This window comes from Natrix helvetica (genome assembly GCF_964273705.1).
Source record: "Natrix helvetica genome assembly, chromosome: 4".
NCBI lineage: Eukaryota > Metazoa > Chordata > Lepidosauria > Squamata > Natricidae > Natrix > Natrix helvetica.
In genome coordinates, this window is record NC_138550.1 from 27,961,002 (window position 1) to 27,987,937 (window position 26,936).

Genomic DNA, 26,936 nt, shown 5'->3' on the forward strand with positions numbered 1-26,936 from the left:
TGAGGCTGATGGACATTGAAGTTCAGAACATTGGAATACGTATGATGCCCATTTGTAGTTGGAACAGGAATTTGAAAGAGGAAGGAAGAAAGATAATGCCAGAATGACGGAGAAAGGAAGGGAGGAAAGGAAGGAAGGGGAAGAGGGAATGTAGGAAAGAAGGATGAGGAAAGAAAGAAAGAACAGTGAAAGGAGGGAGGGAAGGAAGGAAGGAAGGAAATTTCCAATGCTCTCTGTCATCCTCCCACAAGGAAACTCAATGGGGAAGCTAGCAGGAAGTTGGAAATCTTCCCACTGCTCTTTTTTGCCTATTTGTAATATTTTTGTTTCTCTGTTTAGGCAAATAAATATTTCTGAAATGATGAGACAATGGGGCATGGTTTGTCAAATTCCTAACCATGCCATGGTCTCTTATATTGCATTCTTTATCATGTTTTTGTCTATATGCACATTGTGCAATATCTTTATTTCAGGCTCATTTTGTCCAGCAGTCATGCCTTTATATGGTTTCCCCCCTTATTCATAGCATCTTTCAGTTTATCTTTGCAACCATTCTTTTTCATACTGTTTAATAGTATGAATTAATTTGATAATTCTACACCTTTATGGCACATTATAACATAATTCTTTTCATACTATTCTGAAGAATGTATTTTTATATATTTTTCTATTCTTCCATATTCATTTTTTCTTTCAGGATTTACTCTTGTCAACAGCAAAACCTTATCTCCCCACAGTCAGAACGTCTGATCATTCTTGTGCCCTCTATATTATTTTCTCAATCTTTCCCCATAAAAAATCCAAATCATGCTTTCAAATCTATATTTATTCATTTGCTGGGTGTATGTATGAACAGACATGCTTTAAACAAAAATATCCAAATTGGTTTTTATGCCAAGCAGATACATACCAGTCACCATCCCCATTCATTCTTGACTCTTCAAATGGCCCAATTACTTCCTTGTGCTTCTTTGTCCTGTTCATATGCATTTATATCAGTCATGTTGTCCAGAAGTATCATTTTTTCTTCTGGATCATTTTCAGAATGTTGAAGTTCTTTTCTGCAAAATTCCTTCTTAGTTCTTTCATTATAACCAATAACTGAAGTGTAACATGCAACTGCACCCTACCTATGGATTCCTACTTTCAGAGTCACTCACAGCATGCTAAGTAACACTAATTAATTCTTTCTAACATAATTTGAAACCTTATTGTTTATAATTAAATCTATATTTTCATTAAAATGTTATAGTCTTTGACCATAAATACAGTAGAATAAGTAAAACATTCAACAGACCAAGGTTATCTCTGCAGATAACCATTCTGTCCCAAGATCGTGACCTTCTCATGACATATGTTTGGATAAGTAGCACACCCATATTTTTACTTCCCTGCATGTATTTATTATCTTTACTCTGCAAGATCAGGGTATTTTCAATCAGATCTGTGGGTCTTCCAGTTGGCAAAGTTGAATCAACTGAGAGGCAAGAACAAAATTAGATGTTGTGATGTCAAGCATTGCTGGTAATCCCTGAAAGTAATAGTCATAGATTTCCCATTCCTTTGTGCCTAATTGGGCATAATAAAATAAAATTTAGGATATGATCACATTGTTCCAATCTGCCTGCTGCAGACCATTTGAGTGTCTGCATTTATCTGTGAGAGTATGTGTGTATATTTTTGTCTGAAAGAAAAAAGTGAATTAAATCTTGGGTTTGGGATAAAAATATGTTTTAAAACTCATTCTGTTTCCATTTAGCATAATTACTGAGTTAGAAATGGTGGTGCAATTTAAATGATAGCCAACTTTATATTAGAATCAATTTTACCTCCCCATCTATTTAAAAATGTAAAGGAAACACAGTGCATTGGACACAATACTGAAAATAACAAAGGAAACTCTTGTGGTTTTATCAAATACTTGTGGCTTTTCAGCCTTAGAAGTTCACAGAATCATTTCTAATTCAGTTAGTGTAAAGAGTGATGTATTATTCAACATCTCGATTGTCTATTCCAATTTAGTCTGAACTGAATTGTATGATTGATTTGGTTGTCCACTTTGGTTAAGAAAATGAGAAGTAGTCCTATCATAAGTAATTGCATACTTTCAGTTCCCTCAGTCTGAGACAGGCATTAGTCATTTGGACTTCATGCTCAGACTTACCTGCTTGAGAGCTCTGCGTTATACCAATTGTTTTCAGGCACTCCTTTATGCTGATTACGTTTAGATATATGCTACGTGAAGCATTATTTGATCTATATACTACTAAAACTCTCAAATTTTAAATATATATTTTGTAACCTTTAGTTGGGCAAAATGCTGCACCATATGGCAAAACTTTCTCAATGAGGGTACTTCAAATGGGCTAATTTACAGAATGCCAGGACCCATTACTTCTGAGGGAATGAAATATAAGACATTTTTTCCTGCTTCGGTGTTAATGCACTCCTGCTGTTCAGCATCATGGGGAGAACAGGGTGCTCGCATGGTTTGGGTGATCCTGTAGCTAAGGATCTACCCAGTTCGGCAAACCCGCAAATCCCACCCCACCCTTCCCACCCCACCCCGCCCTTAACAAGAGTATCCAAGCAGCCCGTTTGGGATGCCAGGTAAGTACACGGTTTGCACAGAGGCTGTGGGAGGGCAAAAAACGGGCTTCCTGGAAGTTCCGGAAGGCAGGAAACAGGCCCGTTGCTGGCTTTTGGAGGGCCCCCAGAGCCCGGGGGAGGCTGTTTTCTCCCCCCCCCCGAAGGCTTGAGGAAACCCTCTGGACCCCAGGGAAGGTGAAAAATAGGCCTCCTGGAAGTTCCCATTTCCAGCTTTCAGAGGGCCTCCAGAGCTCGGGGGGACTGTTTTTGTCCTCCTGAAGGCTTGAGGAAAGCTTCCGGAGCTCGGGGAGGCTGTTTTCACCCTCCCGGAGGCTTGAGAAAAGCATCTGGTTCCCAGGGAAGGCAAAAAGTCCCCCCACCTACCATGGTGCAGGAGGCCAAATAGGCCTTGCCCACCAGGGCCACGCCCACCCAGCAACCGGGCAGAGAACCCATTGCTAACATTTTTGAAGCCCACCCCTGGTAGTGTTGTGAGGTGTAGTGAAGGAAGGAAGACTATTAATTTTAACTTTATTCAATTTCTATTGTACTTAGTCTTTTTTAATCCAGAGATTTAGAACATAGAAACAAATTTGGCTTTACAATTTCTGTTGATCACTTTGTGGATTAAAATCTCCATCAATGGCATATTCATACAGTTATATCTAACTATTGAAATAAAAAACTAGCTGGAAATGGTTGAGTTCCAGAAGAACCAAGGCAGATGGCTTATCAGAAACAATACATGTTCTATGTTCTAAGGGATAAGTTGAAAGGTCTATAATTCCAGGCACTTTTATAATTTCCAACAAGACTTGACCAGTCCAAGGAGGGTAGGTCAGTCCCAATCGGCATTTATCTTATGCCTCCTGGAAATCCTATACTTATTTTTCTCCTGGAATATCATTATTTCATCCACATAAAAATTGTATTTTGTTTGGGCCACAATTGACCCATCACTCTCATTGTTGTGAAAATCATACATTGTGCATTCTTCAAAGTTGTCATTTTTCAAATGGTATGTAGGTAAGCTTTCCAGAATAAAGCTTTCTGTTTCAATGGCCTGTTCTAAGTGAGTATCACTTCTTCAACATGCATGCGTGTTCTCTAACAAATACTTCATAGCCAGCTACAAAGTATCCATTTATATCAAGGCATTGTATAATGAATGACACTGAGTACTAGCAATGATATTTTGGCATTAACAAATACATGCTAGAGAAGAGAAGAGAAAGTACTCCTTTCTGACTGAAAATCATTGCTAAAGTTAAAGAGTGCCTATGTATTTTGAGGCTTTGCAACATGAATAGGAATACTAACTGCAAATCAAACATTAATGCATGATAATATCTACATTGCTTTTTGAACAACTGTCCATACTTGGTAAAATTGCAGAATGATAGTCAAGCCAACCCTCTTAAACTTCCCTTTTATAAATTAAAACATATGCATCTAGTAACATGCTAAAAAGGGACACAGTGGCTCAGTGGCTAAGATGCTGAGCTTGTCGATCAGAAAGGTCAGCAGTTCGGTGATTCGAATCCCTGGTGCTGCATGTTACTTGTGAGTGAGCTCCTGTTACCTGTCCCAGCTTCTGCCAACCTAGCAGTTTGAAAGCATGTAAAAATGCAAGTAGAAAAATCGGGACCACCTTTGATGGGAAGGTAACAGCGTTCCGTGCACCTTTGGCGTTTAGTCATACTGGCCACATGACCACGGAGACATCTTTGGACAGCTCTGGCTCTTTGGCTTTGAAATGGAGATGAGCACCGTCCCCTAAAGTCGGGAACAACTAGCACATATGTGCAAGGGGAACCTTTACCTTTTAACACGCTAAAATAACATTTGAATTAAGGTAATTATTCTGAGTTTTTAATAGATGTATTATCTTTATTCTTCCTCTAGTCAGAGGAAACCTGATTTCGGAGTGAAGCGTGCAAGGAAAAACAAAGCAAATTTATGTAGCCATGCCCATTGCCATCAACATCATCATTATCACAAGAATCATTTGTCTTATTTTGCTGCTGCCTCTGCTTCTGTTTACCATCCATGCAGGCAAATGGTTTTCATGGAAAAGGTTAGATATGCTAAAAGGAAGTTCCATTGCTTTAAGAGGAAGTAACGCCTGACATCAACAGGAAGTTCTGTACTGTTCAGCTACTGTGACTCTCAAGAGGAAAACGCTGTGAAACAATTTGGCCGGTAATTTAAAGCTAATATGCAGGAAGGGAATATGTGCTGGTGTGTGTAGAAGAGAGGAAATGATAAATGCTACCTGGTATGACATGGACCAGAGATAGTGGAGCAAAAAAAAAAGTACTTTGTTTTTCCTTAAGCTAGGTTTGAGCCTCTGATTTAGCAAATGGAAAACAAAACAGGGAACAAATCACAGAGTAAAAAAGTGTATTGGAGGTGGGAGCAGTAGAGATTGCAGCTGGAGAGAGCTGAATTTATGGGGCAATATATCAGATACCTGACATTTTGCTATTAGAAGTCAAAGAAAATGCTCAGATTTTACTATTTAAAGTAAGGTTCCTCAAAAGAAGTCAATATTGACTTCTAAGAGTCCATGGAACTATTCAGTGTTCTTATTGATATTGTTGTTATTCATAGTACTATGAGTTAAAGTACCTGCATTTATTAAATTGTTTTCATATAATAAATGGAGGTTGATGAACAGTCTGAAACTTCATGAGCAAGTCAATCAGCTGAAAAAATTGAGCACCTCTGACCTAAAGCATTAGTGCAAAGGTATCTAAATGGATATATTTAAATGTTAAAACTGTGTTGGAAATAAGTACTACCGCTTTCCTCAAAACTGCAAAAAACTATTCACCTTTGTTGTTTTAATTAATCTTTTTACTTTTATGACAACCAATGTTTTGGGTTTTTAAAAAGGGTTTTAAGGATGGGACTAGGAATAAGTGGTCAACCCAGAGCAAACGATTGATTAACTGATTTTTTTTTTTTACTTTGACTAAATGCTTAAGAATAGGAATAGGAGCATTTTATCTCCTAGAAACATTTTGTTCAACTTGTCACATCCTGCACATAAATGGTTTGGCTTTCTGTGATCCTCCAGAAAGGTTTGGAAGCTGAATTGCATTCCCTCCCATATTTTCATCATTAGCCAACCCTGAATTAAAAGAGACTGAGCTGGAGGAAAGAGCAGGACAAGGTTATTATGGTCTATCCCATAACTTGGGAATTCTGAACCAATGTATGTGAAATACACCATAAGGCAAACCAGCGTGGATGGAGAATGTTAAACCAAAGTATTTTTATCCAAGACCATGAATAATGAAAGCATAAACATGTATACTCAAAACAAATTGCACTGAGGTATACAAAAATTTCTTATAAATAACTTTAGGTTTGTATGTAGAGTTTTCCATGTTTTTTTTCCTTGTGGTTGCTTTTCCTTTGTGAAAAGTGGAATTTTACTACAGAATTCCAAGATTGCAAAAACTAAAACATGACACTTTCATGTTATTTCTATATTTGTAATTTAAAATTTCACATTTATCAGAGTTTTGCCTGGATGGAATCTCAGGGCAATGTGTAAGAGAAAATAACAACTTTGTTTATTTGATTGATTGATTGGTTGGTTGGTTGGTTGGTTTGTGTGCTGCCCATTTCCTCTAGAGGCAACTGATTTAATTCAACAATATTTCACATTAATGTACTAATAAGGTCAACCTGAAATACAATGTAAAACTTTTGGAATCCATAGAAAACACAGAAAATCAAACTAATAAAAACATTGAAATAAGCTCAGAGAAAATATTTTATTTCATATTCTTGATGGAAGATTCATTTAAGCAATTGCACATGATACACACAAAAGGTCTCATTTTATAAACTTAGTTTTAGCTACTATGAGTAGCTGCAAGAGGTCAAATTTGGGTAGAAGAAGAGAGAAGCAATATGTACTGTCTAGTCAAAGCACTATATTATAAGCAAATCATTTCTATAAGAAACAGACCTTGAAATAAAAGACATCTGGCAAGTTTAAGAGAAGCTAAATTAAATTGATCTCCAATTAAGGATGTCCAGTAAAGAATATCTAGGACTTAGTTTGTCATTTAATTGGTGTTATTTGGTGTTGGAAAGTTTGTAAGCAAAACAAAATGGAACTTTATCACCAGTTGCAATTTCTCTGGTTCAGGAAGTATCTAAATTACATCTGAATTGATATGAGGTCTCCTGGATGAAACTGTAATCAAATACTAGGCCAAAAAACAAGCTTTTAAAAATAGAAAATAAACTGGAAGACTGTATCATTCTATATCTATTTATATCTTTATTTTTTGGAAAAGGAAAATCACTGAATCCTATCTTTATTTCTCTTTTTATAAAAACATCATTTACCACTGCATTTCTCTGGGGTTTATTTTATTTCATTTCCCCATACAGGCAGACTTAGATTTAGTATTTGAAAGACCATGCTAAAAATAAGTGTAGTAAAGTAACAGAATAAGGACTGAGTCATAGATAAATACTAATATTCCCTTATTTGGTGGTGTGAATTTTCTTTTTGAAGTGTTTAAGCAATGATGGGTTCTTAACCATTTTGTCATTGATGATTGGCACTGTGGCTGAGCCTCCAAAAGAATATTTATTACTTCTTGATGTTTTATTATATTCAGTGCATTTATTGGATTAATTTCAACGTGGATCTGCCAGTTAGTGTGATTTAAATAGTCAAATGATGACAAAAACGGAGGATGAAATTACCCATTATTTTTTCACAGTCATTGGACAGATTGACATTCTGCCCAGATTTGGTTGGCTTTTTTCATAAATAGAGCTATTGTTTTTTCTTTGTGTTATTGCTTCTGCCACATCTATGATCCTTTTTCATTCTAATTACAGTGGTGGAATTTGGTGCTTTATTTTATTTATTTATTTATTTATTTATTAGCTTTTATATACCGCCCCCTCTCCCGAAAGGGACTCGGGGCGGTGTACAGTCCGTATCAAAACACAACAAATTAAAACATAGTAATAACTACATAAATACACGTATGAGAGGAGGATAAAATATGCCAAACTGTACAGCTAAATAAATAAATCGATACAAAAGTTTAAAATCCCAATGTCATATCGAATTTAAAACACTATCCCTCTAAAAACCAGTAAGAGTGTGTATGCCAGGAGGTAGAAGTTATAAATTATGCCAGACCAGCCAGTCGGAACAGGTGTGTCTTCAGTTTCTGTCGGAAGGAGCGGAGGTCAGTAGTGGTTCTAATGTCGGGGGGGAGGTCATTCCAGAGGGTTGGGCCCATCACAGAGAAGGCCCTACTCCTCGGTGTCGCCCGTTGGCATTGCCTCGTGGACGGCACCAGGAGAAGGCCCTCCCTGTGAGAGCGAATTGGCCGCAGGGATGTATGGGGGAGGATGCGACCCCGCAGGTAACTAGGCCCTATGCCATGGAGCGCTTTAAAGATGGTAATCAGAACCTTGAAACGCACCCGAAAGACCACAGGCAGCCAGTGCAGCTCGCGCAGGAGAGGTGTTACGTGGGAGTACCTAGTACTCCCCATGACTACCCGCGCGGCTGCGTTCTGGACTAGCTGCAGTCTTCGGGCGCGTCCCAAGGGAAGCCCCATGTAGAGAGCGTTACAGTAGTCCAGGCGAGACGTCACCAGTGCATGAGTGACTGTGCGTAGGGCATCACGGTCCAGAAGGGGGCGCAATTGGCGCACCAGGCGAACCTGGTGGAACGCCCCCCTTGCCACGGCTGCCACATGATCATCCATTGACAGCCGGGCATCTAGGAGGACGCCCAAATTGCGCGCCCGTTCCACAGGGGGCAATTGTTCGCCCCCTATGGCCAGTGATGGAATCAGCTGGCTGAACCGAGGTGCCGGTAGCCACAGCCACTCAGTCTTGGAGGGGTTGAGTTTGAGTCTGTTGTCCCCCATCCAGACCCCGACGGCTTCCAAACACCGGGACATCACTTCGACAGCCTCGTTGGGGTGGCTTGGGGTTGAGATGTACAACTGAGTATCATCAGCGTACAGATGGTACTCAACCCCAAAGCCACGGATGATCTCACCCAGCGGCTTCACATATGCGTTGAACAAAAGGGGCGAGAGGACCGACCCCTGCGGCACCCACAAGAGAGTGGCCTCGGGGTCGACCTCTGCCCCCCAGTCAACACATATTGCATCCGGCCGGAGAGGTAGGAGCCGAACCACCGTAAAACGGTGCCTCCGACTCCCATCCCCTCCAGCCGGCGCAGTAGGATACCATGGTCGATGGTATCAAAAGCCACTGAGAGGTCTAATAGGACCAGGATAGAGGAGCAACCTCTATCTCTGGCCCTCCAGAGATCATCCACCAACGCGACCAAGGCTGTCTCGGTGCTGTGCCCGGGTCGGAAGCCGGACTGGCGTGGGTCTAGATATACGGATTCGTCGAGGCGATGTGGAAATTGCTGCGCCACCACATTCTCAACAACCTTCGCTAAAAAGGGGAGGTTGGAGACTGGATGGTAATTAGCTAGCTCCGTTGGGTCAAGTGAAGGCCTCTTGAGCAGGGGCCTCACCACCGCCTCTTTCAAGGCAGTCGGTAAGGAACCCTCGCTCAATGAGGCGTTCACCAGGCCCAGAAGCCAGCCTCGCGTCACCTCCCAGGATGCCAGTACCAACCAGGAGGGGCACGGGTCCATTGAACATGTGGTGGGTCGCAGCCGTCCACGCAACCCGTCTAAATCCTCGGGGGCAACAGAGTCAAACTCCTCCCAGAGTGGGCTCACAAGACTCACTGATGACAGCTCGTCCGGTCCACTGGGGGGGGGGCCCATCCGCTCCGGATCTGAGCGACTTTGTCCTGCAGATATTCCCCAAACTCCTCTGCTCTTCCCTGCAAGGGTGCCTCCCGCGTCTCCTGCGACAGGAGAGAGCGGGTCACCCTAAACAGGGCGGCAGGGCGGTTATCCGCAGACGCAATGAGAGCGGCACAATGTCTACGTTTGGCCGCTCTCAATGCCACAAGGTAGGTCCGTAAATAGGCTCTTACCTGTGTTCGGTCAGATTTGGAGCACCTGCTCTCTAGACGTCTCCTATGGCGCTTCATCACCCTAAGCTCCTCGGTGTACCAGGGAGCCCGGGTGGGTCGCCGCCGTAGGAGAGGTCGCAGAGGCGCAACCCGGTCCAAGGCCCCCGCCGTCGCCCTATTCCAGGCGTCGACTAGGTCCTCCGACCGAGCGCGGGTCAGGGCTACAGGTAAAGGCCCAAGCTCCGTCTGGAACCTATCCGGTTCCATCAAGTGCTTGGGGCGGTACCAGCTTGAACAAACTGGCTCCGCCTCCTCGCGGTGGAGGGTAGCGCCAGGGAAGTCCAGCCGGAGACATGAGTGATCTGACCATGACAGGGGCGTAATCTCTAAATCCCCTATTCCCAGATCACTCGTCCACTGCTCAGATACAAAGACAAGGTCCAGTGTCTGGCCGCCTTCGTGTGTGGGGCCCTGAATTAGTTGGGTCAGGCCCATGGCTGTCATGGAAGCCATGAACTCCTGAGCCACCTCGGACGCTGCTCCCGTCGACGGCAGGTTGAAATCCCCCATAACCAGAAGTTTGGGTATCTCAACCGCCGTCTCCGAGACCAGCTCGAGGAGCTCGGGCAGGGCCGCTGACGTATAGCGAGGAGCCAAGTATACAATCAGCAGACCCCACTGCCTCCCTGGGCCCCATTTCATACCCAGCGACTCACACCCGGGTATCTGAGGAACAGTGAACTCCCTCGGCTCTAGACAATCCCGTATAACTACCGCCACCCCACCACCCTTACCCAGGGCCCGAGGCTGATGGAATGCACGGAAACCCAGTGGGCACATTTCCACGAGGGGTAAACCACCCTCGTGACCCAACCAGGTCTCCGTTATCCCTGCAAGGTCCAGCTCCCCCACCGAGATCAACTCGTTAATGAGGGGGGCCTTGTTGGTCACGGACCTTGCATTGCAGAGCATCAGCCTCAGGCCCTGGCTCTGTAGTTCCCGACCACCTAGGCTGCGGGGGTTGGTACAAACGACCCGGCGTAGCCAGCAGCCACGGTCTCCCAACCGACCTTGCGATCTTTTCTTGCCCTCGCATCCCCCCCTCCCCGCGACCGTTGTAATAAAACAACCCTCTGCTGGAATAACTTGTTCCCTCTCCCCCCTCACCCCGCTCACTTCCTTCGTAGACTCACCTGTTCGTCTGGCGCTGGCTTCCCTCCTGGCCTGGTTATCCCCCCTCCCCTTCCTAGAACCCCCTAAAAACACAATAAAACATTTTGATAAAAAGCCCCTCAGCTTCCTTTTCTTCCACCTCTCGGGGTTCGCAAACCCGTCATCAAGGCTGGCCCTCGAAAGAGCCAGGGGCCATACCTGCGAGAGAGGGGCTTCTCGCAGGTGGAGCAGGTCTAACCTCGAGTAAATTGTTGAATACTAAAAGTCCCAGTAGGGTAAGGTGCTGATAAAACAAAGTTAATAGGTAATAGCCGGCAGGGCTAGGGTCTCAATGGAGGACCAAGAGTCTTAAAGTCTAGATGGCAAATAATGTCTAGATGGTAACTTCAGAGGAAGATGGTAAGTAATAGATGGTAAGTAGATGGTAAATAATGTCTAGATAGTAACTTCAAAGGAAGGAGGGGGGGAAATGGGAGGTATTCAAGTGTCGCAAATGGTGGAGAGAGGCAAAGATGGTAAATGGGAGAAAGATGGTTCAAGTGGTCCCAGGTGAATATAAATTCCTTAATGGGTGGGTGGGGGGCCTTCTTGGCCCGATTGTTTTAGGCTGGGCAGCTGCTCAGGCCTGTCCATAGCCTGTCCATAGCCCCAAGTGCCTGCTCAGGCTGCTCAAGCCTGTCCATAGCCCCAAGTCAAGATCTCCAGTGGCCTCAAGGCTCCAAGTCATCCCCAGCCATTATTTCCAGTGCCTCACCGATGTCTTTGGTGCCTCTCCGGCGCTCTCCTGCGCTCCGTTGTTCCTTCCTTGTTCCTCTCTGTGCCCCCGATGCTGGTAGTGACCCTCCGGTGCCTCCGGTGGCTCTCTGGGGGCTCTCCGGTGGTTCTCGTTCCTTCCCTTTTTGTTTTTCGGCTTTTCCGGCATTTTTGAATTTGCCGGCGTCAGCGCCGCCCACGCAGCCGCACTGCGCCGTCGCCATGTTCACAGGCTTCTTCCCAGCCGATTCCCGCTTACGATCTTCCACTCCTTCCTGCCCTCCGATCTTCACCGACCACCCTGGAAGGCCAAAACTGGCCCAAAACAAGCCAGGGTGGTCGGGCTATCAGCTCTCAGCCCCCTCTGATGTCATAGGGCCGGTTGCAATCCTTTACCCGCTCTGGCGCTCCATAGTTCTCTCAGGAGCTCAGGAGGCGACCGCCATCGTTGGAAGCTCCTCCTCTTTACCTATTTACCTCCTCCACTTTTCCTATTAACTTATAGAATGCTTCTCAAATTCAGTTACTGTCTGGGAAGATTGGATGAAAAGCGAAGCATTTTCAAAGAAAAACAAGGAAGTCTAGTTGCCTCTTGAAAAAGCACCTTTGGGACAACTTCAGTTACTAATTTCACAAAATACTGTAGATCAGTTCAATTTCTCTCTTAGTGAATTAATTCTTATACTTAAAGCATTGCCTTTCCTCCAGCCTCCATTCATTTGTTATTTCCATTTATATCTTTTCCTGGAGACTTTTTCATACATTAAGTTCCCGGAACTTTGGTTCCACTTTGAGGTCTAGCATGGCTATATACTTGACTTTTGTATGTTGCTTCATATAACTGAAATAGGCTGAAGCTTTTAGTCAGTTTTGCAAGTCATTATGCTAATCATTTGGACAAATTGCTGAACTATCTGATATTGTGACAAAATGAGAAAAATAGAATGATTAGAGCTATAGCCTCCATTACAAGATTCTAACATTGCTAATGGCCTGTTCAAAGTTCAAAGACAAACCTATGGCGGTCAAAGTAGAATGGATCATGGAAACTTAAAAGGGGCTATTCATTTTTAAACCTGTTTGATGTTGGTTTGCTATCTTCCTGTTCAAACAAAGATGTCTCAGAGTTCCAGGACCCAAATGTAAACATTGGCACATGAATATAGTAGGATACTGTTTTCCTCCTCTATAAATTAAATGAAAAGTGTTGAATTGATAGCTATGGGAATTGAAAACCTTTGTTTAAATACACATTGAAGGGTAGACATCTGTTCACACTGTTCTGTTTTGACAAGTTTTATGTTCTGATCATGGGTCTATTGAAGTGGGAAAGGGCAGGTCCATTTTTTAATAGTGACATCTATTAAGGATTATTAATGATGAGGTCCCACGATTAATGTTGTTTGAAAAAAAGAACATCTGTAAGATTTCTTAAAATGGCACTTGTGCTTAAGCAAAAATAAATGATGTACAAAAATAACACATTTGATAGATAGATAGATAGATAGATAGATAGATAGATAGATAGATAGATAGATGGTAGATAGATGATAGATAGATAGATAGATAGATAGATAGATAGAAGATAGATAGATAGATAGAAGATAGATAGATAGATAGATAGATAGATAGATAGATAGATAGATAGATAGATAGATGATAGATAGATGATAGATAGATAGATAGATAGATGATAGATAGATGATAGATAGATAGATAGATGATAGATAGATAGATAGATAGATAGATAGATGATAGATAGATGATAGATAGATAGATAGATAGATAGATAGATGATAGATAGATAGATGATAGATAGATAGATAGATAGATAGATAGATAGATGATAGATAGATGATAGATAGATAGATAGATAGATGATAGATAGATAGATAGATAGATAGATAGATAGATAGATAGATAGATAGATAGATGATAGATAGATGATAGATAGATAGATAGATAGATGATAGATAGATAGATAGATAGATAGATGATAGATAGATAGATAGATAGATAGATAGATAGATAGATAGATAGATGATAGATAGATGATAGATAGATAGATAGATAGATGATAGATAGATAGATAGATAGATGATAGATAGATAGATAGATAGATAGATAGATAGATAGATAGATAGATGATAGATAGATAGATAGATAGATAGATAGATAGATAGATAGATGATAGATAGATAGATAGAGATAGAGTATGTGTTATTGGCAGTTCACTAGGAAAGAATTCTTGCAGTTAAGGTTGACAGTTGACATAGGTGCCCACTGTCATCTATAGAATTAAAGGAGGTGACCTAGTACAAATGTCCCCAACCTTTTTGGTTCCACAGACCAGCAGCATTTATGGCGGCTTCAGTGGTTTCAGTGGCAGGAAGGGAATGATTTCATGTGTACAACCTAAGTCTCACAAATGCACCAATGAAGCTTTGCACACTCACCCACCACTTTAGTTCCCAAAAGGCTGCAGCCCAGTAACATTCCAGGCGTTGGGGACCCTGACCTAGTGTATACAAAATGTACATTCAATAGTGATGATCATTATAAAACAATAAATAATAAAGTTGACAGCATCATAATGTTTACAATGGACTTTTATTAAGACAGTTGTGACCAGCTTTAGAGCAAAGAAAGCATAGGTGTCACTTATTAAGCAATTTGTTTTGTTAATACTTATAAGAAAAAAGATGAATTTCTAGTACTAAACTGCTGATATTTATAAAAAGATAATTTTGTCTCCCAAAAGGAAAAGCAAATCTTGTCTAACAAGGGGCACTAAGACATATGATGTTTATGCTATGCTACTCCAGGATCAGTTATTTGCCACTGTTTGGCAGTTGAGCTACTTATGCTGTAAATATCACTTATAGGTGATAGTGCTGTGAAGTGTAAATATAAGTGATAATACTGTGAAGTTTATATTGTTTTTAAGGCCACTATAGTCCTGTGACTGTTTCCTATCGTGGAAAGTTTAGCCTTACTCTGAATCTAGGTCTGTAGCCATTGTGGGAGGTCTTTCAAGGGGAAAGGTATCTCTTTGACTTCCATATTCAATTGTTCCCTCCAAAAAAAGCAAAGTGAAGTGGCTAAACAACTTTCTGTAGCATCTTCTTCTGAACCTTCCAAAAGAGCTGTTTTAATGTTTCTCATTTTGTTTATAATCCTGTTTATGGGAAGTCTCTCTTCTCAATGTCATTCACATGCTATTTATCAAGGCATGAAGTGACATTTAGGTGAATGGGACTGACAATAAAGGTGCATGTTTTGAAGGTCATGGTTTTCCTGCTTGTAACATCTAAGACCATCTTGAACTATAGAAGAACAAATCATTCAATACTAAAGTAAAACTAGACTGCCTACTTGAAGCACCAGTTATGAAAATAATGCTTAAGTGAACAGATAATGTGAAAACTCCATTGCTTAGGAAATTTGAAGGCAAGATCATATGAAATCTCCAAAACATTGACTAGAGCAGAAAGTAAGCAGGAAAACTCTGCAGAAAATGGAGCTTTTTCTAGTTATATACAATGGGCTAACAAGTCCTTGACATTCTACCACTTTAAAGGATTTTTAAAAGTTTTTTAAAAAGCTTTATTGTCTTAATATGTTCACTGTGAGTTGTTGTTTTTTCCATTCAAGTAATACTGGGGGCTACATTCTCTCTTTATTCCTCATCTGGTTTTCATTGTAGTTGTAAAACGAGGACCTTTTCCCTTCCTGGCATAGCTAGGAGAAACTTTGTGAAACAAATTCCCTCTTCCAACTACTAAGCCTCCAGCATGGTTTCAATTATAGACATAAGTAGATTGGGAAATTCAGCCAACCCCCCCCCCCCCTTTTTCCTCACACATAACAGCTTTCCTTTTTTTTTTAGTCCTTTTTGCTGCCACACGAAGAACAGAAAATTAGTTATTTTTCAGAAGTTTCAATGCTTTGTACATGTTGTACAAGAAAGAAAGTTACTGCAAAAGTTCAGTAAATATAAGTTCCTTTTCTCCCTCTCGCTCCCTCCTCCTTCTCTCAATTAGGTTAATGTTGCGATTTCTTTTCCACTAAGAACTGTTGCAGACGATTTAGGAGAAAATTATCTCAGTACTTAGTGTGCTATGATTACGATCTTAACCCCAGCTCCTGCTAGTACGGAGTCAGAGAGCTAAGCCACTTCTGGATTTTGATGTTATTGAAAAAGAACATTTTTGTCTTCTGCTTTCATGGAGTCAATTCATTGAGAAGTTTGGCTTTGCAGAAAATTAATTCCTAGCCTTTTAATCCTTGGAATTTGGGGTCAAGGTTTTTAATTTTTGGTCATAAGGGAAATTGAGTGTGTGGTGGATGTTTCTTGACATCACAAAACCCGCACTTTAGTCATAAGAAGCAGGCTGTTCTGATGTAGAACACTAAAGTTCAGGATGGGAAAACAGCAGGAAATAGTCTGCAGAAAAGGGGAGGAGCTCATTATCCTGCTGGGGGAAATATAAGGTTGAATGCCAGATTTCATTACCAATCAAATGACAAGTAAGACAAAGAGAGAGAGAGAGGGAGAGAGAGGGAGGGAGAGAGAGGGAGGGAGGGAGGGAGGGAGGGAGAGAGAGAGAGAGAGAGAGAGAGAGAGAGAGAGAGAGAGAGAGAGAGAGAGAGAGAGAGAGAGAGAGAGAGAGAGAGAGAGAGAGAGAGAGAGAGAGAGAGAGACGGATGTTTGAACCAGGAAAACAAAGGTATTTTTGGCCACTTTGGAAGAAAATAGGAACCCCCCCCCCCCAAAAAAAAATCAGAATAAGATTTTTTTGCAGATTTAATTTTCTTCTAGAAAATCCGGGCAATTTTCACATGTCTTTCTCTCTTCCGGTATTTGCATATTCTGCATACAAGAAGATAGCTTTCACTATTAGATGTAATTCTTATTCCCATTGTTAAGCAGTTCACCATTTAAAAGGTGCTAAAGCAGTAATGGTTTTATGTTACCTTCACTACTGGTTCAGAACTGGGAGCATGCTCACTTCGCATGCGCAGAGTGTCCATGATGACGTCTGGGCAGGTGGGCGGAGCTTCCCACCACCTCCGCTAGCAGTTCACCTGAAGTGGGAGGAACCAGCAGAATACCACCTCTGTCCTAAATATGATGATTTGCAAATTTCAAAATTTGAAATATATTTGCTTTCTTGGTAGCTACATTACACTGATGATGGTTTTATGGAGAGCAGACATATCCTGTCATTGTGTGGAACATGTTTAACAAGATTTCTAAACTCTTAATTGCAACTATCTTATCTTCTCCAAAATTAAACTGCTACCATTGTTTATTCAGGCCAGAAATAGGAAGATCGTATCATATTTTAAGAATCGAGACATAAGTCCATAGCAAACTGAGATTATAGTATGTCGAAATAATGAAATCTGTATGGTGTTGCCATGACACAAATCCCACACTTACGTACTTTCATCCTGACATAGGCCAGAAATTCCCAAGTTTCAGGTTTTGTTCTTTCCATGTATAGATGCCTATGAGTTACAGTTTACCAACAAATCACGGCGTCTGAATGTCCAGAGGATTTACATTTGAGGTATAATTCATTTAGCATATTAAAGATGTGAAAAATATCCTTTTTAGCCACATGTTATAAACCACATGGCGTAAGCTGTATGGATGCAAAAGCTTTTCACACAATATCATATTTTAAACCGAATTTGCAGGGCTGTATCACAACATGGACCTTGTTTATGCGAGGCTATCTGTGTGGTTTTACACATAAGTCCTCTATGATAATAGATCTGTCCTGCAAGATGCAGAGTGGGTTCACATGTATCATTAAGCCAGAGGGCAGCTTGTTCAGTTTTAGTTTAGCATGCTAAAAGAATTACAGTGTTTATAGATCATAGCTTAATAGCAGGTTATGCACATGATACTTAGTCAAAATGTGGTTTTCTTGTTTGTAGCATATCGTATGAATATAGCCATTGTGGTTTAAAAACTTTGTCATAGGGAATAATGCATTATATAAATGCAGCTATTTGTATTTTGTTCCGAAATGGAGATTAAACTATGGTTTAGTGGTCTGTTGTGCTGAACCAGCATGTACATTTTGCAAATATTATATTGATAAGACAAATCATAGATTACTTTCATGTGCAGGCAAGGCCAGAATCTAGTCATGTTGCTAAAAATTTCAATATTTTATTTTTGCTGTTTTTTAATAAAATTGCAGAGCAATATGGAAATGAATGTAAATATCTTTGTTAATATGAAAATTCATCTATGAATTCATTTTATCAATTCATCTATAACTATGATAAATTTTCTGGAAAATTTTAATTTACGGAAACTTGCACAATTGTATGTATTGGTAAAATTTTAATATAATGAGATAATTATTTAAGCAATCATATTTTTCCATTGAAATATATCTTGAGCTAGGCCAGATTTTTTTTCCGGTAAGACAATTTGTTTATTTATTTAAATGATTAGAAATATTATCACCCATCATATATCCTGAAATCATAAAATAGAAATATAACTGAAAAGAATTGCATAAGTGCTTGAAACCACTTCTGTAAAACATAACTACAGACAATCTTGTTCTTGTAAAACAAAATCTATTCTCAGTGTGAGATAACTAGAGATAAGAACTTTCAAATATCTCAGAGCAATTATTTCTTGCAAATCGTGTGGAATAAAAAAAAATAGGAAAATATGGTGAGAAATTATGATACAAATATTGTTTATGTTTAGCATACTTTACAAATAGGTGCCACTTTGTTCTTTAAAATATGATATGATATAACTTGCTTTGCTTATGAAATTCTGGTGTATAGAAATGAAATGTATAAATTGATTAACATAATAATGAGAAATTAATCCATTGAAGTTACTTTAACGATCCTAATTTTTGCTTGTAACTGTAACTTCAAGCTGCTTAATAATAATAAAGAAAGTGGCACCCCTGTACTTTTGCTTATGTACGATAAGTAGAAGTTAAAATTAAAAACAAAATGAAAAATATCAAGTTTAAAGTCTTTGATCTCCATAATGGACATGAATGGGCTAGAGCAGCGATGGTGAACCTTTTTTGGCTCGCGTGCCACAAGGGGAGGGAGCGCAGGGGGGTCATGTGCAGGCATGCCGCACCCATAATGCAACGCGCCCCCCAGTGTGCATGCGCACACAACGCGCAACTCCTCCCATTTTTACATGCTTTTTTCACACTCCCCAGGCTCCAGAGGCTTTATAGGAGCCTGGGGAGGGCAAAAAGAGCCTCCCCCGCCCCCCGGAGGCCCTCCGGAGGCTTCAGGGACCGTCCAGAGGCTTCCCTGAAGCCTTTGGAACGCTTAAAACAACCGTCCGGTTTGCTCGGAGGGTTGTTTTAAGCACTCCGAAGGCGTCAGGGAAGCCTCCGGACGGTCCCTGAAGCCTCCGGAGGGCCTCTGGGGGGGGAGGCTATTTTTGCCCTCCCCAGGCTCCTATAAAGCCTCTGGAGCCTGGGGAGGGTGAAAAATGGCTTTTAAAAAGGTGAACTCAGCTGGCCAGCGCGCGCATGTGCACTGGCCAGCTGACAGGGCAGCACCTCGCGTGCCCTGAAAAATGCTCCGTGTGCCACCTGTGGCACGCATGCCATCACTGGGCTAGAGAATTCTCAGAGTGTAAGCCCACACTTCTTAAAGTTGGCAAAATTGAGAAACACTGTTCTATAGAAAGTATTATATTTCAGAAATAGGCTAAAGAAAGACGATGAGACAGAATGCAATTTTTTCCACATTAAAAAGGTTTTCTAAAATCAGTATCATTCTCTGAATCTGAACTACTTTTGATCTTATTTTTATCTTTGTGTAAGTATTTGGCATTTAAATGAGATTTTCTCACTTTTTCAGGTATTAGGTTTTTTTTTAATTGTATAGTGTATTGCCAAATTTAGATCATTTTTTCACTTCTCATGTTATTTCTGTATTGTATATATATTTTAAAAAATCATAAAGAAAATTTCATATTTCCCCCCAGACGTCTGTCTAGAGATAAGCTGGCAAGAAAAAAACATTTAAGATATTGTTTCATTTTACAAAGTTGAACCATATACATGTTTCTATCTGCCATACATATTCTTAGAAAAGGGACTTTATTTTGCTTTTTATCTAGCAACTAGCTGATAACCTGGCATCATCCCTGTATTTATTTATAGGAGGAAAATGTCTGGACCAAACGTAATTTCTAATGTTGGATTTTGCCAAATACCAGAGGGAGCCACCTTGTGGAGTACTGTGAAGCCATTACCATGTCAACTCTACTGCGCTGTACAGTAGAAGTCATTTTATAGCAGTACAGTAGAAGCCATTTTAAGGCGCAATAGGCTGTATCTTAACAGAACACTCACCCCGAGGAGTGTTAGGAGTATCTTACCCCCCATATAATTTTTTTCCAGAGAGTAAGTTATCTGTGTACTGGTTGGTTGAAATTGCTGGAACACACACACACACACACACACACACACACATTTTTATATATTTAGATTATTTTGATTCGTATCAAATATATGAAGTATACATCACAACTGTATATTCTTTATTCATCATCAGTAAGTTTTATTAACAAATATTAATAATTATGTTTAATTCTTTCTCTCCTTGTAGTTCCTATAGTACTGAAGAGCTGTGCAGAGTTTATTGAGACTCATGGAATAGTGGACGGAATCTATCGGCTCTCTGGTGTGACATCCAACATTCAGAAACTGAGGTGACAAAAATGAATCCTGTTTTGCCTCTTATGCACTTTGTTTTTCATGGCGGAGCAATAAATATAGATATGTGGATTGGACCCTGGTTTTTATTTAAAGATATAGCTGTAGAATATGAAAGGTACCTACAAAATAAATTCAGAAACATCTTGAATATCATTATATGGGAGTTTTCAACAAGACCTAAGTGATTTAAACCAGGGGTCTCCAACCTTGGCAACTTTAAGACTTGTGGACTTCAACTCCCAGAGTTTTTCAGACAGCTTTGCTTATGGACTTAAACTCCCAGAGTTCCTCAGACAGCTTTACTGGCTGAGGAATTCTGGAAGTTGAAGTCCACAAGTCTGAAAGTTGCCAAGGGTTGGAGACCCCTGATTTAAACTATATAGACATTTGAATGTAGTTTAGTTTATTTGATAAATTAATTTCTAAGACTATCTACTTCGCTAATGAATCTGGGACAGCTTATGAGGAGTAAAACAATAGAAAAGTAAAATAAAAACGGCTAATAAGAAAAACAGCATCAGGGGAAGAATGTTATTCATATAAAATACAATGGGTTCACACTTAACTCAAAATTTGTTGAAAAAGCCAGACTTTTGACAATCTCTTACTAGTCAATGAAGCTGAGGCCATATGGAGGAATGGTGTTCCAGAGGACTGGCACAGCACAGAAAATGCAGGTTTCTAGAATCTTCTAAAATGACATTGCTTAATTTAATGGAGCCTGGAATGTACAACTCCTGTCAGGTATTATAAATGAAGAGAAGTGATACTTCAAGCTGTATGCCATGTTGATATTTCCCCTTATTATTACTACTAGTTGTAGTAATTTTATTATGGTCACAGACAAGCATTACAAATAAGTATTAAAAATAAAATAAGATAAAATTAAATTAAATGTAAAAAGACAAGATAATATTTAACAACTGGTAGTAGATTGTCAGTGGACAAAGCCTGCCTAACTTTGCAGACAGTAACAAAATTTAGCTACCTTCAAAGAGACATTTGACAGCAATTGAACATAAAAACAGGCTGGTGTTTCTGAGGTATTTTATCAGGTGAGGTGTTATGAAATGGGTTCGTGAGTCCTTATAGAAGGTACAGTGAGCAGAGTTTTAATAGCCCCTTGTCCACAGGGGCACATATGGATTTTTTTAAAAAATCGATCCTCCAAGACTGCTGTGGGAAGTACATTGCAGCGTGTTAAAGTTAATACCCTTCAGACATTGGGGTCAGTTATAAGATGTAAATATTTTGCTGCTTTACAAGAGGAGTTTCACTGCTCAAGGAAATATTCTTAGGAAGAGCAGACTGATCTTTTTGGGCTTCCAGATTTTTGATATGAAGTTTTGGGGAGTTGGTCCTAAACCATACTGATTCATAACTGTCCTCTATAGGAAAAGAACTCAAATCTGCAGGAAAAAAATGTTGATATGCTATTCAAACATTAGAATTGACACTGTTTGGACGTGAAACCTTGATAATGTTCAGGGATTTTGAAAGATATTTAATTCTCCCAATTCTACTTTTTCAAACCTCATGTAATCATTTTTCATTTTTTTGTTTGATTTCTTGGTGTCAAACAACAGATTCTTGATCTTTTATCTACATGAAGAAGTTTCATTCATTCCTTTTCACACTTTTTTACATGGTGGTGGTGGGGTACAAAAGTTGAAAGGCTTATTTTCCTCTATGTATGTATCGGAGTGAAATCAACTTACCTTCGCTACTGGTTGGCAAATATGAGTGCGCGCATCGCAGGACCTTCGATTTCCGATGATCAGCTGTGACACGCAATTTAAATTAGCTAGAAAGCAGGAAATCTGACAATTCTAGCTAATATAAATCCCATGTCACAGCTGATAGTCGGAAATACCGGTTCACCCGAACTGGAAGCATTTTTTTACTACTGGTTTGAGTGAACAGGTAGCATTTTTACTACTGGTTTGGGTGAACCGATCTGAACATGTAGCATTTCACCCTGATAAGTATCAGAGGTGGGTTGCTACCAGTTTGCACTAGCTCGGGCCAACCGGTAGTGGTATTTTGGCCTTGGTAATCCAAATTGGCAGCAATCCAGTATGGCCATGTCTCCAAACTGGTTCTCCGGTTGGCGATGCTATTGCTGGTATATTTTTACTAATTTTTTCATGTTCTGCAAATGCAGCAACCCAGCCTGATATGTATATGTATGTATGACTATGAATCTGCCCTTAGACAGATTTTGAAATTATGGCCAGTAGTTCAACTGTGCCTTATAATGGATTGTCTTCATGTAAGTGGCATTTATACCATACTAATTATAGTATCTGAAACTAGAATATGCAGAATCCATATAGTTCTCAAGGTTGCAATAGGTTTCCATGGTGATTCTAGGTGCCAAGCAGATTTTCCATGGCTGACGTACAGTAGTATATTATCAGATCTTTGTTACCAAATAATAATACTTTTTTGTGTGTAAAATGAAGATATGAATTTTGTTTCTATCTCATTCTATTCATTAACCCCATTATGTTCCCTTCTCTGCTGTTGCAGACAAGAGTTTGTCTTAGATCAATGCCCAGACCTGACCAGAGAAGTTTACCTACAAGATATTCACTGTGTTGGATCACTTTGCAAGTTATACTTCAGGGAACTGCCAAATCCTCTTCTCACATATGAACTTTACAAAAAATTCACGGTGAGATATTTCTGTTCCGTTTTCATTGGGGATGAGGGAGTTATCACAGTTTTACAACGCATTCCATTTGTGTGTATGTGGTAACAAGAAAAACAAAATTCCTTTGTTTCCTCAAAAAGTGTGAGTTTCATCCTGTGCCTCCTCCCAGGTTTTAACTTGAATCTAAGTTAAATGCATTTGTGATTATTTAGCCCAAAACACATAAATAAGAATAACGTAGCCCAGGATTTCCCATTGTTTGCTATATGGCAATTTTTATTATAATGGAGGGAATTTTTTTGCATATGCAGAATTAAAAAACATTACTTGTAAATTAGACACATATACAATAGTTTTAATCTTTGTCTTACCTAATTCTTTATCCTTTCCCTGCCTTCTTTTTTTTTTTAAAGGGGGTGGGGTACAGACCCTAGCTTGTTACTTTAAGGCTAAATGTGAGCACTGAGTTGATTTGTATTTTTTAATGTTTAGTAAGGCCACACCTGGAATGCTGCATCCAGTTTTGGTCACCACATTACAAAAAAGATATTGTGACTTTGGAAAAAGTGCAAAAAAGAGCAAGTAAGATAATTAAAGGCCTGGAGACTAAAACATATGAAGAACTGTTGCGGGATTTGGGTTTGGCTAGTCTCGAGAAAAGAGGAAATAGGAGGGACATAACAGCAGTATTCCAGTATTTGAGAGGTTGCCACAAAGAGGAGAGGGTCAACTTATTTTCCACAGCACCAGAGGGTAGGACAAGAAACAATGGATGGAAACTAATCAAGGAGAGGAGCAACCTGGAATTAAGAAAAACCTTCCTAACAGTGAGGATAATTAGCCAGTGCAACAGATTTCTGTCAGAAGTTGTGGGTGCTTCATCACTGGAGGTTTTTAAGAAAAGACTGGACAGTCAATTGTCTGAAATGGTATAGGATCTCCTGCTTGAGCAGGGAGTTGGACTAGAAGACCTCCAAGGTCCCTTCCAGCTCTATTCTGATTGATTATTGTTTATGCAAAACTTCAGTTGCTTGAATAAGAGGAGTTTCTTTTAGGATACTCTACTCAACATTTTATGCAGTCTGGGAGATTTGTCAATCTTATGACAACTTTCCAGTCTGTTTGGTATCATCTAGCGCAGGCCATTTTCTCATTGTGGAATTTATGAGTTTGTACAGTATAGGAATGGACTCTCCACAGTAATCCAAGCTTCGCAATCGCCTAGATTTCTGAGACACACTCTGTGTGGAACTGCTGTTGAAGATGGTTCAGAATTTGCAATCTGTGCCAAAGGCGGATACAAACTTATAGACTACAGTACTTCATTAATGGAAGGCCACTTAGTATAAATTCTTAATGAGCTGTGCTAGTTGGCTCTGATCAACCCCAACTCAGAGGACTAAAATTTAATATATAAAGCTGCAAATGGTTTAGGATTTGGTTAACCTCTAGGAATGCCTGTCCCTTTATTTTTGTTTCTGTAACATTAAACATCAGAAATACTCTGTTTTATGGATCATCCAATTACTAGTGGAAGGCTGGTTTCATAGGAATGTCAATCACAACTGTGGAACTTATTTTTCCTTAGAAATTAGATTGTTGCCAGTGTTGAGATTATGGCTAGTCTATAAAAAAGAAGGACCGGGGCGGGAGGGGAGAGAGACAAGGACGACATGCCACAAAGAGAAGGGGATCAACTTATTTCCCAAAGCACCAGAGGGCAGGACTAGAAACAATGGATGGAAACCAATCAAGTAAAGAAGCAACCTGGAATTAATGAGATTAACATGAGGACAGTTAACCAATGGAACAGCTTTCCTTCAGAAGTTGTGGGTGCTTCATCACTGGACGTTTTTGAGAAGGGACTGGACAGTCACTTGTCTGAAATGGTTTAGGGTCTTTGGCTTGAGCAGGAGATTGGTCTAGACAACTTCCAATGTCCCTTCTAGCTCTATTCTGATTGATGTTTGAAATATTATTTCTTTGAGAAAGTGCCAAACTGAATAGTATTCTAGTTTGCAGTGATGCATTTATTTATTTTTTTGACCCATGTAAAAGCAGGGGAGGTGATATCAGGGAAAATAGGTAGTTCCGTTAGATGGTCAGCTGCCTTGCATGGCACCACTTGGAAGAAGGGTATCTATTGGCTTTGAAGACCATGGGCATCCTCTTCTGGGAAGGCAACATCTGCAAAATGGTGAATATGGAATTAAGGCTCAACTCCTATCCTTTTTACATGTATGTGGTGTTGATGTACATACAAAAGAAATGGTGTTCGAATCATGACAGCATACAATACGGCTACTGCTGCGTAAGTATATTTTATGAATGACAGAAACATCATAAAAATGATTTTCTGTCAAGCTGAGGGACTTGATCATAGGTTTGAATTAATTTGAATTGTTTACTGGTACATTCTATACAATTTATTTTTCCCCAAGCAAAAGTTAATTGCATACTAATTAAATGTGCACATTATTTTTACATGGCTTTGTATATATGTATATATTGTATGTATGTATGTGTACACACACACACACACACACACACACATACACACACACATGCATTTTCATAGCATACACTTTTCTAATATCTGAAATTTTATGCATAGTATTTACTTGAAGAAATATATCACACTGTTTGAAGAAGGGCAATTATTTTCTGGTTTTCATTCTAATTTGAGAAATATGAATGAGGTCAATTCATATTAGAATATGATTTGAGCCTATTTAAAAATGGCAGTAAATCTATTTTGTATGTAATGGCTTTTGAAAAAATATTATGTTCTTTCTCAGAACTACAGCAAGAAATGTGAATCAAAAGTCCCTTTCAAATATTTTTGTTCATGGGTATTCTCTCAATGCTATTTTGACTACTGGTCTGCAGCTGGTAAGGTGCATAAATCCTGACTTACAGTACACCATCATTTTACACATAAATGGTAGAAAACATTCAAAATAAAAAGTAGAGCTTATTTATATTTCTGGAAAAGTAAAGGTGAACATAATTGAGAAATGACAGCAAATGATATATGATAAAGGATATCTATGATGTGATAATGATAATGAATACTGATGTTTTAAAAAAATCAGTTGACGACATCTGTTATAAAAGTTGTTCTTATGCTATTTGCATAATTTAAACAGAATATAGGTTTTCTGAAGACTGCATTCCCAATACATTTTCCCTTAAGAGAATATCATGGATATCAATCATTTACTAGGTCACTTTCCTCCTTCTGCTGGAAAAAGAAAAGAAAAGATTGTTTTCGAAACAAGGAACAGAATTCTTGAAAAGCTGTGGACTGAGACTAGAAAAGAGTGGGATTTTCCACGTTTCTATTATCCCCAATTAAAATCTGGAATTTCCTAGAAATAGGTACTCCAGAAAAATTCCAACTATAGAGCTTATGCTCTGCATTATTAAATACTTTGCAGCTGAATACTTAAGGTCAATGAGAACCTTTATAGTGTATAGGGATCTTTTTAGTTGAACTTTGATTTCATTATGTTTGGGGGATTAGTCTATTATCCAAGGAGGGAGAAAGGACTAAATCCAGTTAGGTCTTCAGATGTTTAGAGACTGCTATTACATCTCTTTTATCTGTAGACTAAACATACTGTATCTCAGTCTTTTTTTAAAATTCTTTATAGGGCTTGGTTTCCAGACTCCTTTCCATCTTGGTAGCCTTCCTCTGAACTAGTTCCAATTTATCATTGTGGTTATTTTTAAAATGATGATGCTCAGACCCGGGCACAAAATTCTAAATACTATCAGAACTGGATAGAGTAGAACAATGATTGCCATGATCTGGATTTTATGAATATGATAATCCATCTCAAGATAGAATTTACTTTTTTGAGCAGCTGGATCACACATTTTGCTCAATTTTAACTTGTGGTCAAGAAGGTGATCCAGATCCTTTCAATACATATTTCTACCAAACCAATTTCCCCTTCCAATTGTTGGAAGAAAAATCCATCTGGTTCAGTTCCAAGTGGGAAGAAAGACACTGG

General features: G+C 39.6%; 1 protein-coding gene across 1 annotated transcript in view; it reads left to right on the forward strand.

Moving 5' to 3' along the window:
• ARHGAP31 (Rho GTPase activating protein 31) overlaps positions 1-26,936 on the forward strand; it is a 119,889-nt gene that overhangs the window by 57,511 nt on the left and 35,442 nt on the right. The window contains exons 2-3 of the mRNA XM_081950739.1: positions 20,152-20,254; positions 22,794-22,938. Of these exons, the coding sequence (XP_081806865.1) occupies positions 20,152-20,254; positions 22,794-22,938 (248 nt within the window). The remainder of the gene's footprint in view (positions 1-20,151; positions 20,255-22,793; positions 22,939-26,936) is intronic.